The 13355-nt window shown below is 36.6% G+C and overlaps 1 protein-coding gene across 4 annotated transcripts in view; it reads right to left on the bottom strand.

Annotated features, from left to right (window-relative positions):
* Positions 1–13355, bottom strand: part of WDR33 (WD repeat domain 33) — a 67202-nt gene that overhangs the window by 42411 nt on the left and 11436 nt on the right. For 3 of the 4 annotated variants that reach the window (XM_058844122.1, XM_058844121.1, XM_058844120.1), the window contains exons 2-7: positions 8144–8367; positions 6333–6401; positions 5789–5893; positions 5109–5204; positions 4489–4640; positions 2633–2730 (exon numbers count right to left, since the gene is read on the bottom strand). In XM_058844122.1, the coding sequence (XP_058700105.1) occupies positions 2633–2730; positions 4489–4640; positions 5109–5204; positions 5789–5893; positions 6333–6401; positions 8144–8347 (724 nt within the window). In that variant the 5' untranslated portion in view covers positions 8348–8367. Of the gene's footprint in view, positions 1–1870; positions 1982–2632; positions 2731–4488; positions 4641–5108; positions 5205–5788; positions 5894–6332; positions 6402–8143; positions 8368–13355 lie in introns of those variants that run through there. The other variant, XM_058844119.1, reaches the window with a different exon arrangement.

Here is a 13355-nt window from a genome sequence, read left to right as displayed (position 1 = left end):
CCTGCTCCAGACAGCTGAAAAAACTGCAGGAAAACCTTAAGAATTCATCTTATGTAATTTACCACTTCCACTGTTTTTCCAATAATCTTCAGAAGGTAAGTCTAGAATTGTTGTTTCAGGCCACTTTTAAGGGACCATTTCAATAAGCAACAACAATAAATATTTGTTTGCTTGAGTGCAAGGAAAAGCACCTGCAATAAGCCTATGGAATTCTGTTTTGGTTTTTTTTATATCAGTAAAGCTTATCCCAGTAACTTTAATGCTCTCTATAGAATTGCTTTAAAAGCATTCCTTACCATTAGAATCTTACAATGTGTTTTTTAAAATATGTTCCTTAATTTGTTGTTGAAAAATCATTAAGAACAACAATATATTGACATATTATCTCTGTGAGTGCTAATCTTTTTATACATCTGACTGTACACTGACAGTTACATTTGATTTTTATAATTCTGTGTGACAACTTGAAGAAGACCTCAACAAATGAAGTGAAACTCTGGACCTAAAGGACACTGTAGAACTCCCTCAACTTCACACCACCAATATTATCCAGAATAGCTGTATGATGTGTGAAGGTAGGAAAAAAAAATAATTTCTCAGCATTGTATTTGATCTAAACAATGTACATAAAATCCTTCTGACATAGTAGCACCAAAATTTTAATTTACAGATCACTAACTGGATGGCAATGGCATGAGTATTTGCACAATTGGAAGGCTGTACTCAGCAAAGTTTTACAGGTCATACTTGCAACTATGGAAAAACAGAATGCACATGGAGAAGCCAAAAGCTGAAGATCCATATCCTAAAGCTATAGGCACTAATCTCCAAATAAAAGTGTGAAAGCTTGGATTTTCTACCAAGAAAATTATGTTACTCATCAGCTCTTTCAAATAACTCTTCTGACCATATTTAAAACCAGTCCTAGAGACCGAAGCCAAATCAAACTTGTATATTCAGAAACATCCTCCCAACAGTCAGGGGTTTGGGTATTATTTTGCTTTGGTATGAGGGATTTTTTTGCTGGTGTTCTTTGGGTTTGGTGGTTTTTTGCTTATCTTACAGTAGAAACAAGGAATAATCTGCCCTGTTCAATTTTATCCCAAGATGTTAATGTTTCCTAACCACTTTCAAACTTACATGAAAGGTGAAGTGTATTGTGGTTAGATGATATAAGTAGAAGCAAATGTATTCTCTATAGAATTCTGTGCAAACTGAAAATTGAATATTGAGATGTATAAACTAAGAAACTATAGGATAATCTGAAGTCTACTCACAACCAAATGTTAACATACATGAGGTAACAGAAGCAAATGTAGTGCAAGTTCTGTTCTCTATAGCCTACATTAAATGCTTTTCTCCTTCTACTTTGAACACGGGAAGAATGTAGAAGTGGAGGAATTTTTATGATCTTGACAACTCTGCATGGAGGCAGTCCCTATTTCCTCCACATAGTCAGTACATACATGGAGGAGGGTACAGAATATGTTTAGGGCAGAATGATTTTGTAAAGCATCAAGCAAAACAGTCCCAAATCTGTTTGAGGCCTTCCAGAGGAACAGGAGTAAATTATATAACCTAGAAATTTGTTTGCCAAGTCCTGAAAAGAACACACCTACCGTAATGTCTATGGACACATGCTGTTAAAATATCACCACTGCAGTAACGCTGAAGCTTAATGTCTTTGCAAAGTAGTGGTGTTTAAAAGTAACATGCTTGTGTAACAAGAGGCCTTAAGAGTCAAAAGAAACAGGGAGAGATCTACTTCATAAAATATGGAATGCAGGTCCAAGTTGGAGGCATGACTTAAAAAAAAAATTGCTTAATTTAGGAAAGCACTGAACAAACTCACACTCCTATAACTGAAAGTCCATGTTTTTATTTCATACCTTCTTTGCAGATTATATGCAAATCTACAGCCCTCTGTCTCCTAGCAGCCTTTTAATATATTCTCTTATTACATTATGTACCTTGGGCAGCTCTGTAAAAAAGGAATAGTTGTCAGAAGCTACTGTTACTGCTCACCAGGATTGCAACAAAAGAAGGTGAAAGGCGCAAGAAGGCCAGTGGAAAGGCACCAGAATTTAGCATACATAGATGCTGGACAGAAACTTTAACCATAGCTAGGATTATTTCCCTGTGCTATAAATGATGTGATCAGAATTTACCTTTTCTCTACTTAAATACTCTCTTCCTTTTAAGGAATGAGAAATAACCACTTTGCCTCTGAAGAAATCAGAATGAAAGGTATGCCTGTGAAAAGAATGGAATCTTCTGCATGAAGATGCGTGTTCTGAAATAACAGCGGTCACAGAGATTAAGCTTTGGAGAAAGATAAATGTATTCCTGATCCAGAAACAGCTGTTTCTACCTAATTAGGAGCAGCAAAATGTCCTTCTATCCACCTCCATTGTTTAAGCTCAAGTGGAGAGTAACAGTGTAATGCCATTGTGAAGTGCAGCCTCTCTAAAAATAAGGTACCTACAGCAGCAGCCAAACAAAAACTTGTTTGGAGCATTAAGACAAAAATTGTAGACAAGCTGATACTTCTGTATTGTGAACACCTAGTTTAAAAAAAAAAAAAGTTTTCCCCCTCTTGAAATACCCCAATCAGTACTTTTGGTACACATACCTCGAAGAATTCTCTCCTCATGGCAACGTAGAAAGTCCCAGATTCTAACAGTGCCGTCGTCAGAGCATGTAGCAAATTTATTATCCGTGGGTGAGAAACTGTTACATGAAGACACACAGCAGGGGAAAGAAGTCAGCATTTAACAGATTATCTATGCTTCTCAGACAGGGCAAAATTATACTGTAATGTATTATACACTGAAGGAGGCATTTGAACATAGGCACTTCTAAGTGAATACAGCGCCTGCCAAATGGCACTTCACCACAAGACATGAATTTACCATAGGATTACTACTGCATTGCAGTCCCCTGTCAAATGAAGAAAAAAATCTGTCATTTATTCTTAGCACCTTCCTATCTGTGACTGCACAGAGTAGTGCCTTCTCTGCAGGATGAGAAGCAACATCAAATGGTATGGTAACCATCACCCTAGATTTTCATGTTTGGTAATACCACAAGAAAGTGACACCGCATAGAAGCACAGGAGAACAGTTCTTAGGAAAAAACTCCTCTTCAGCCACAGGTGCTTTGCAGCAGAGAAGCAAAAAATAAGGGAAAGCTGGTTACAGGAAAATTCTATTTGGTTTAACTGTTGGAAAAAAAACCACCTATATAAAATAAACATACCACTAATAAGAGCAATTTGGAAACACTCCCTCCTATTACACCCCACTAACAACATGAAAAGAATCCTACAGACACATAAGCAGCTTCCAGATTCAGCAGTTATCATTGATTGATGAAAGTCACTGGAAAAGCAAGGAGTTATTTAACCATGTGAATAGGGCCAGAACACCAACAACTGATAGGCATTCAACTTTCTTTCTGGTGCAGTGAAAGACCACGAGGGAGCGCCCTTGTGAAATCCTAGATCTTTATGATCAAGAAAGGGCCTAAAGCAGTAGAGAAATTCAGTGCATGGCCACGATAGTCAGACAGTAACTGAATCCAAAGTAAGCACTTCTCTTACAAACTCTGGCAGAAAATGCTGCACCCTACCAAGAATAATGGTGACTTTAGTGGAAAGTGAGTTTGTGGCAGTGAACCTTTATCACCAAAGGCCAGCACCTGAACCCAAAGAAATACTGTTTTAGCGCCATTTGGGATCTGCAGCTTCTCTTCAGGCTTACTTTAAAAACATTAACTAAAAATTATATGCAGGTTTGGTCTAGAAACACCCTTCACTTACATCTTACTGATAAGTATCACTTTAGATTTGATTTTTGTAAAGACATTTGCACAACTGAGGCATCAACACTGAACCAAGAGAATATCCTACAATCTTCTTTTCAATGGCTTTCTTACAGTTTCAAGCTTGAAGAACCCATTCAGTATTAACATTAGACTTCTGTATGTGGCAGTCTGCGTGGGTATTTAGTATTACTGGAAGTCTTGGCTTCACCAAGCCAAGCAGTTCTTCACTTTATTTAGTGTTTTATTATTTTGTGAGAACTATGCAGGTGTTTTATTTCTGAAGGCTTTATATTTTATTCAGTTAGATTATTAAAGACTGAATTCTTTATTTGGAATGAAATTGTTGTCTTACACAGTGCGTATAAAAAGGAATAACTGATACACATCGTCACCATATAAAAATGAAAAGAATACCAGTGCAAAATGCGGCAGACAAATACATCTCTAACATATTGCAGAGGCGGATACTGGGACAATACTAATTCAGAAAGGTGCCAGCAAAACGGTGAGAATGTGGAAACAAAAGGAAATACTGTGTTTATGTGGTGCAGGAAGTTTCCCAGAATCTGACAGAACCCATGCATTTCTGCACCCAGAATACACTTAGAGAACAGTCTAATCATGGCAATAGGTACTACAGAAAATGGTATATTGTGTATAAACCTGGCCTCTCTAATCGCCTCCTTATGTGCCTGGAACATCTTGACGTTGTTCATGTTGGACTGCCAGTATTTCACATATCCCCCGTGGTCTGCTGTCAGCATCCACATATCATTGTGTGACCAAGTCATAGCCCTTACAGGGCTGTCGTGAGCCTGCAAATTCAGAAACAGAACTTCTAGCAAACACATTCAAATACTGTCTGATCCACACAAACACTGAAGTTACTAAAGTTCTGACTTAACAGCTGCAATGAGGAAATGAGAACAATGATGATCTAATTACATTCAAGATGCTGGGAGGGAAAAACCCCTTACTCTGTATACAATGGTCTTCTAAATAGTAAGAGTATTTGCACTTTGTTTCCAAAGTGTTTCTTTATTACAAATACTCATAGTACATTCTTGAGAATAGTTAATATAGCAGATGGAGGTGGAATGAGAAGCACTAAGTGAATTGCCTGTAGCCATGGCCTGACATGGGATCAGAGCCGAATAAAAGACCTCTAAGGCTCCCATCACCACTCAGACCACATATCCATGATGAACAGGGTGAAGATGTGTTCCTAAAACATGCTCCAAGACCTCAAGGGAACACAAAGGAATCTTGACAGATTACTTTACCTGCAATATTGTTTCAAAATTGAAAGTCAGTCCATTCCATAAAGTGAACTCCCCACTAGATGCACCAGTGACCAAGCGTCTCCCCTCAGGAGTCCACTGCAAAAGAAACATTTAACTAAACTGTGCAAATGTAACATTCAAATATTTCTTCAGTGTTCTCCAAATAAATAAAGAGCTTCTTCAGGGACTCCCTGGAAATGGAAGTGACTAAATTACTTTCTAGAGGATGCAAGAAGGCAAAAATGCATAACTGTGCCAGGGGACTTTTGTAACAACAGGACAAAGCCCACTGTAAAAGCAATTGAAAATTCCAGTTGTAAAGAAGAAGCAGCTTATTGGCACCAGTGCATTTCTAGCACACAATATCCGTACTAAACAATACTTGTGGCATCATGGAAAAGTTGTTAAAAGCTGCTATGAGACTCAAACAGCACAGAGACCAAATTTCCTTTCTTTGGTCGAATTGCACCCCAAACTCTGAGAGGATGAACTCTTGTGTACTCAGACCTTACCATTTATTTTCCTCAAGCTCACCATAGGAAGACTGGACATAGAAGTAGTCCATACACTGCACATGCTATTTTTATTTAAAGATGCTTTAATTGCCATCTCATTCAGCTAAGAACCAGCCTAACTTAAATTAAGACAACACAACAAAGCGATTCCAACACTGTACTCACCCTGACAACAAACACTGGGCATTTTACTTTATTAGTAGATGTCCGAACAAATTTTGTTGTCACAGCATTCATAGGGTTGTTCAGCATTCCTATAGGAGGGACTAACTGTAAAAGAAGAAATAAAAAATTTACTAATGACATTTAATTCAAAAACCTCAAGAAAAGAACACATTCTAAAAATCCATTTTTGGAAAAGCAAGGTTGTAATTTGCAGGGATACTACCAGAAGAAGCTGGTAGAAGTGTTTCAAAGCCTGCATGATTTAACAACTCAAACATTCAGGAACAGCATCTTCAAGAGCAGCTTTGCAACCTCAACACATTATGAAAGCTCTTAAGCACAGAATTTAAAAGCTTGTCCAGCCTTAAGATGCCTTCATGGCCATGGATTCCAACAAAACAAAAATAACATAAAGATACCCTTCAAAGCTTTAAGGCTTTTTGCAGATACAAAAATAACCTCAGCTGACATGCAGAATCCTTCCTATTTTCTGGACAAATTTTGTTTGCACAACTTAATCAATGAATAGAAAAATTTTACTTACATCATTATAATATCCTGCATCGGGCTGGATTGCTCGCATATCTCGTTGGTCTCTCTGCCATACTCTATTCTGGAAAGAAGAAAACAACTCCTAGTTCCTAATAGTGTACTTCATTGTTAAATAACAGAAAATAAGAAACACATGGACATCCTGTTTGGCAAATTCTAAAGTGCTCCAAGGATTTTAGAATGAACTGTTTTAAGACTTTGGACTCAGGAAAAGGAACATGTGGAATTTAGACCATGTAAGAAAAAGAGTCAGGAATGTTTAAAGTGTTAATTTCATCAGACTGAAGCAACTCCAGGAAAGCAGCAGTCCTATGCAACAAGGAACATTATGGTGGTACTCTGCTGCCCAGTGTCACAGCTTTATACTCAGGACAAGAATTTATACCATTAGCAGCTGTGCTGATGAACTCCCCATGAAATCCACACAGCAGCACGAGCTACAAAAGGACCTTTTGCAGTGCCAGCATAAAGAAAACGCTTTCAAATGGCTGAAGCTTACAAGACCAAGGGATAACAATGCCTCCAATTAGTTAAATTTTGTGACTTGTCAAACAAAACCTTTTCAAAAACATTTCTCATGCATTTAGAATTAAATTACTTATTTTGGCTCTGTGCCATAGACCCTAAGAATTTGGATCTGTGCACATTTGGGAAATTCTACAATACAATACAATTCTAGGTAAAACATTCCCAGCATGCATCACTGCACTTTGCTACAACTTCCTAAGCTAAGAGAAAATTACATCTTCTCTTGGTTAGTTCTTTTTTTTCTAGAACCACATTAAATTAAATCAGTAGTACTGAAGCCAGCAGATGTAGATCTGAGTTTTTTTGGGTTTTTTTGCATGTTGTTACTGTTTTAATAAGCAGAATTTTGAGGATGCTTGTTCCTGTCAGAGTAAAAAGGTCCTGGACGTCTAAAATTATTTTTTAGAAGAGTCCACTACTAATAGAATCTCTTTTGGGGCATTCATAAAACATAAGAATGTGTCTAAAATTTTTGATGTTTGAAAAGATCTTAGAATATAATGGATTAGTTTTTAAATAAACCTTCTAACTGTTAACACCTACGAGCCATAGCCATGCACTGGTCATAGCAGATGGAAATAATTTCATCACATTTTTGCAATGTTGCTCCTGCAGCTGCAACAATGTCACTATTTAGATTTCATTCTATTTCTTCTGCCAGTACTGGCAGAGAAAATTATGGATGAGAAAATAGTATTTCTTAAGTAATGCCATCCTATCAGGGAAACTAAATAAGCATTTTTACAGAAACATTTCTTCAATACAACTTAAATGTTAAATTTTTCTCTATTTCTGAACTGTATAGAAACTACTTTCAGAGGCCACTCTGCAAGGTGAAGAGCTCTTTAGTAAAATGATGAGAAAACATTTTTAGTGCCCTGACTTTGGAGGGGAAGGGGTAATGGTTCATCTTCCATTTTGGGAAATTTATATTTCAAAACAAAAATGACTACATTATTTATAATCACTTTTTTAATCAAAAGTCAGAACATTACACAAGATATTGAACTGCACGTCAACTTGGAATTTCAAGACAAAACACAAAGTTGGTATTTACACAAAATACACAACACAAGCAGTTTTATTGCCAATGCTCAACTTCCCCTTTTTATTCACAATACACCAAATTCACAAACATTTGTAATTTTAGTTGAAAACACAGCAGTAAACCTTCCAGTATTCCAGAAACTGAAAAGCACAATCCCAAATATCAGGAAGAAAAAAAAAATAAAAATAAAAGGATTCTAAACAAAACCAGAAAATTCATTTACTGACCTCCAAATATTTGATTACAGAAGGATTGTAGTCTATGGTCTTTCTGTTGACAGCTTTTCTCATGCGCTTCCCATCGAAGGTGAGCTGCTGCATGGCCTGCTGCTGGGCGAAGTCAGGCCTTTTGTAGAAGAGCTGCCGCGGCGCCTGGTGCTGGAACCGCGGCATGTGGAAGAACCGGGGCGGGGAGCCGATTTCTGTGGCCATGGCTGCGTCCTGCTGAAAGGCTGCAGAGAGTGAAACACTGCCTTATCACAGAGTTATGACAAAAATCCCATGTCAGCATCTCCCCCCTAAACTTATGTGTACAAGGATGAGTGACAGCTTCAGAAGTTACTGCTTCTAGGCAAAAAAAATTTGCAGATTCCTCTGAATAATTATTATTTTTTCCCTGTACCACACAGCACCAATATCCAAGCAGGTAAATACTTTTGTTCTCTATCAGGAGAAATTCTGTATTGAAATACATCACCAATAAGTTAGCATTACAATCCCTAAACTAAAATAGTGCAAGAAAAGAATGTCCTCAGTGCAATAAATGGCAAGAACCTTCAACAGAGGATATTTTGGATTCAGTATAAAAAACAGTAAACACCACATTAATCAAAATTAATTTAGCTATTAGAAGAGGAAAAATTTTCAAATGTTGACTCAACATCTTATTCTATGACCTAAAAATAAAATTACACTTTGTGTCTTTCACACGACTTCTTGTAAATGGTCCACAGATCATATTCTACCTGTAGGTATATTTTGAATTCTGTGACTGCAAAATAAATGAATTACACATTTACCATGGTTTAGTAAATACAACTAAGACTCATTGAGAATATTAAGAAAATGGGAGGGGCAGGAAGAAAATGCCAATATTATTTCAATATTATTTTTTAAAAATCAGTATCAAATATAGAGGGAAATGAGTGTAAAACCTCATTTTTTCAGTCTAAGAAATCCTTAAATGGTGAGATCATAGCAACTTCTTCAGAGATGAAACCCACAATATACACAATCTTTAAAGTATATACTAACTTCGCACTAAGCACTGACACATGCTGAAACGATGAAAGCTCAAACTTCATTTTGAACCATGCTCTCCCCCACATCCTAAACTCACTTTGGAAAATATTTTAACCAAAAGAAACTAGCACTGCCATCAAGGGAATTCAAAAACACCTAGAAATTGTCCTTTGCACAAAGGGTTAAGTGTTTATACAGAAACAAAGTGTGTGTAATTATAATAAAAAAAAAGAAATAGCAGATTTCTTAAAAAAAAAAAAAGACTACATAATCTGCTTGCAAATTCACGAATGTACTTTCCTAAGTAGTCAAAAATACTTTTATCCTCAATCTGAAAGAGCTGAAAAGTCATTTCACTGCCAATTTTAAAATGTGCGTGCCTTTTTTGATCCAAATAGTTCAAAAACATTTCCCTGTTTAAGGAGCAAAATAAAGCTGAGATAGAAATGTCAGATATGAGAGACTCTTTAAAAGCAGTTCAGTTTGACTCTTTTTAAGAGGTTCTTTCTAATCACTAGGAGCAGGTTGCCCTTTAAGTATCAGGCAGTTTGCTGGCACAGAGCAGTGAACAGCTCTGCAAACTCAGGACTTACACTCTCCTTTTCATGTTAACAAAGTGTGACAGCAAGCCATAAAAGAAGCTACCTACAGCACCCAGCTCCTCCCTACACAAACAACTCCCACCCTAAAGCCACCAAACTATTCTGCATTCAGGATTCAAACTGAATCAGCACTTTTCCTTTAATGGGGTAAGGAAATTTAACACCTTTGGCAGGTGTAGCATCTTACTAGACCAACCTGGTAACCGGAATGAGGTGGGAAAAGACAGAACATTTTCCACAAACCCAACCTTCATCTGGTGGCTGGAAGGCTCATTTGCCTGAAAGCTGTCCCATTCCAGGTGGTCTAATGAGACCCCACTGATTGTCTCCAAACACTCCCACTCCAGAGCACCTTGGAACACACAGCTACTACAACACTGGAGTTGTCTGAAACAAGGTAGCCAAACTTTCTCACACAGGGAATGACTTCAAGTTCCCCTAACAACATCTCAAATTCTCTTAAAACTTCGCAGGACGTATCAAATTTCTAAAGAAGGTTTCAAGTGTTAAATGTCAAAGGTAGAATCTTATTGTTAGGGGTTTATATCAAAAAAGAGAAAGTAGAAGAACAAGCTGGTATTAAACATACAAGTCCATTAAGTCTCCTAAATTTAGTTATTCAATAGTCAGAGGAAAAAACCCAACAAAAACCATCAAAAAAACCCCACAAAGACCAACAACACACCACAAGACGCTCCAGAAACCCAGATGAAATTTCCAGTCGTACTCTTTCTCAGGTCTGAAGTTTGACACTCCCTATATCAATCAGTGCTTTGTACCAGAGGGAAGAAGATATTTTTTCAAAACCACACATCTATACTCTCTAACAGGCAATGCATAAATAAATGTCAAGAACTGAGACCAAGAATGTGGACAAAGATCTAAGCTGGGGCTTCAAAATAAAATTTGATCAGCTATATTTGCAAGAAAACATTACATCCCCAAAATCCCTTTTTAGGGAAACACTGCAAAGCAGCAAGTTAACACTTTGTTTTCACGTTTCAAGAAAAAAAAATCTGCTAAATAAATTTTCTGCATTACTCTCATTGGTAAATATAGCATTAAGTGTGATATGGGTCAATTTAGATTGCAATAGCTGTAGGTGAGCCCAACCAGTGTCTAGCTTAAATTAGCATAAACAACCTTCACTTAAAGTGAAATCCAGATCAGCAAAAGGTAGGAACAAAGGCATAAACATGTTAATTGTACCTCTTCATGCCTACAGATTCTTCCACAGTCATGATTCTGATAAGACAATAAGTGACACCACAACTACAACAACATGAACAGGGAGATGACACAGGATCAGAAAAATGAAGCATTTATATTCTGTTTCTTCAACTTCTGAGATCACTGCTTCTTACCATGAAAAGCCTTCTACCTCCATGTACTCTGAGAAAAGTATTGTTTATCCCGCTGCTTAGGACCATTTTCTTCTAAAAACTGCTTCAAATATTATGTTTTATCTACATAATATCCTCATCACCATCATGTGTGCATGTGACCAGTAAATAAACTATGAATAGATACATAAAAAAATGTGTGTACACACACACACACACACACATTAGTGCATATACACACCAAGTGAAGCTTCCAAACAAAGCAGCTTTAGAAATAAATGGTTTTGGCATATAATTATCACATGAAACCAGAGTATTTTTTTCCAAAGACCTCCATTCAAGTCAGAAAAATATATCCATTTAATATTTATCAGTATCCTACTAGGTCTTTTGTTGGGACAAACCAAAGCCTCAGCAGGCTCTCCTTAACATCTTTTTTATCCACCACCAAGTCAGAATGCAGCATGTCTATTAGGTAAAGCTCCTTTTGTATTGGCAGTGTGAGCAGAAGCACACAAACAAATATTAGAAGACACTGCGCAATCCAGTGTAGTAACATCCGATTTCCTATTTCAAGCACCAAACTTTTTCTTTATTTTAGAGTCCATCAACAGGAGTTTAAATGGAAGAAACCATATTTTCCTTAATTCACACAATTAGAAGCAACAGCAAGATTTGTTTTCAATATCTAGAATAAGTCACCTCTCATTTTATTGCTTCTGTACACTAATGTTACCAACCAATTGCTTTTTCTTCCAGCTCATGATACCCTTAGAATAATGAACGAACTCTATTTTTGTATTCCATTTTTCCATGCATCCTCATCAGTTTTCCACTTCCTGTCCCCATGAACACCCCTTTCAAAGCCTCACACATGTTGAGACATAAATCTACTTGGGGATACAGAGCCTAAAGAGCAAGCCTTCCATCCCTCACGAGTAATGCCATAAGGATGACAGGTCTATTAATGCAATCAGGCAATCAGAGGGATGTTACTGGAGAACAGAATTAAAAATTAAAAAAAACTCTCAAAAATCTCATACCCAGAACAGCATGGAGTAAAGGCAGATGGATTTGGGCAGTTTCTTTGCTTTTAAAAATGAGAAAAAAGTCACATCTAGTATTAGTCATTTACAGAAAATGGTTACCACTGAATTAATGTACCCAAATAAGGCTACAAAGGTAATACTGGCATTTAATGTAGTAGTGTTATTGCTTTATCATCTTATTTGGATATGGTTGGTTTTTTTATATAAAAATGAACCTTGCATTAAGTTTTGAAAACTGACAGACTGTGACTTCAATCATGCAACCAAAGCATTTCACACATAACTTCACTTAATCAAAATAAAATAAATTAGGCTATTCAAACCAAACTAAAACCACCAAACTGGTAAAGCTTTGAGAAAAAGAGTCAGTTTATATTATATATATCACTACTTATACTTATGTACCTCAATAGTACAAGAAAAAAAAATAATTTATGTATTATCTTGACATATTTCATATAGTTTATGCAAAAAATAAAGCTCATCATTAATGAAATGCAGTAACTGGTTACTAAAACATCCTTGCCTACTTAATAGGTATTTTTAATTGAAGGTAAAGAAACTTGGGCGGAATACAGTGACTTATAAACTGAGTATGTCAAAAGGAAAGTATGGCTTCAAATGGCAGCAAAGGTTATGCTGCAGAGCACAAGCAGCAGCTTCTTTGCAAACCCTACACTGCTCACTAAACACATGTCGAAGCTTAAAAAACATTGCCTGCAATGGCTAAAGGAAAATGGAAGCTAAAAAAAAAGATAAAGCACAGGATGATGAGTGCTAAAAATTTCCTGACTGTATCTATATAATACTTCTTTAAATGTGTATTATTAGTTCTACTGTAAAGTACACAGAGACTCTAAAACAACACTTTTACATTGTAACAGAAACAGTGAGAATTGACAGTAGTTATTTGCACTGAAACAGCTCATGGGAGTTCAGAACATGGTTTAGGAAACTAGGTGAAAAACACAGGGCTGGAGAAGAATCATCTCAGCATCCTGAGGCCTAAGAAGATAAGAATACCACAATACAAAGGCACCTCACCAAGTTTATTATTCAATACATCTTCCTTTGATTAGCAAAGCACTTTTACATCTACAATATATAATTAACTTCCTTTTAAAAATTAAGAACTCTTACTGACAATATTCACCTCTGAGAAAACATCTCTGCATTTTTTAATTTGTGTATTAAGAAATCTGTA

The sequence above is a fragment of the Poecile atricapillus genome, chromosome 8, assembly GCF_030490865.1.
Source record: "Poecile atricapillus isolate bPoeAtr1 chromosome 8, bPoeAtr1.hap1, whole genome shotgun sequence".
Lineage (NCBI taxonomy): Eukaryota > Metazoa > Chordata > Aves > Passeriformes > Paridae > Poecile > Poecile atricapillus.
This window is presented reverse-complemented; position numbering and strand designations above follow the sequence as displayed.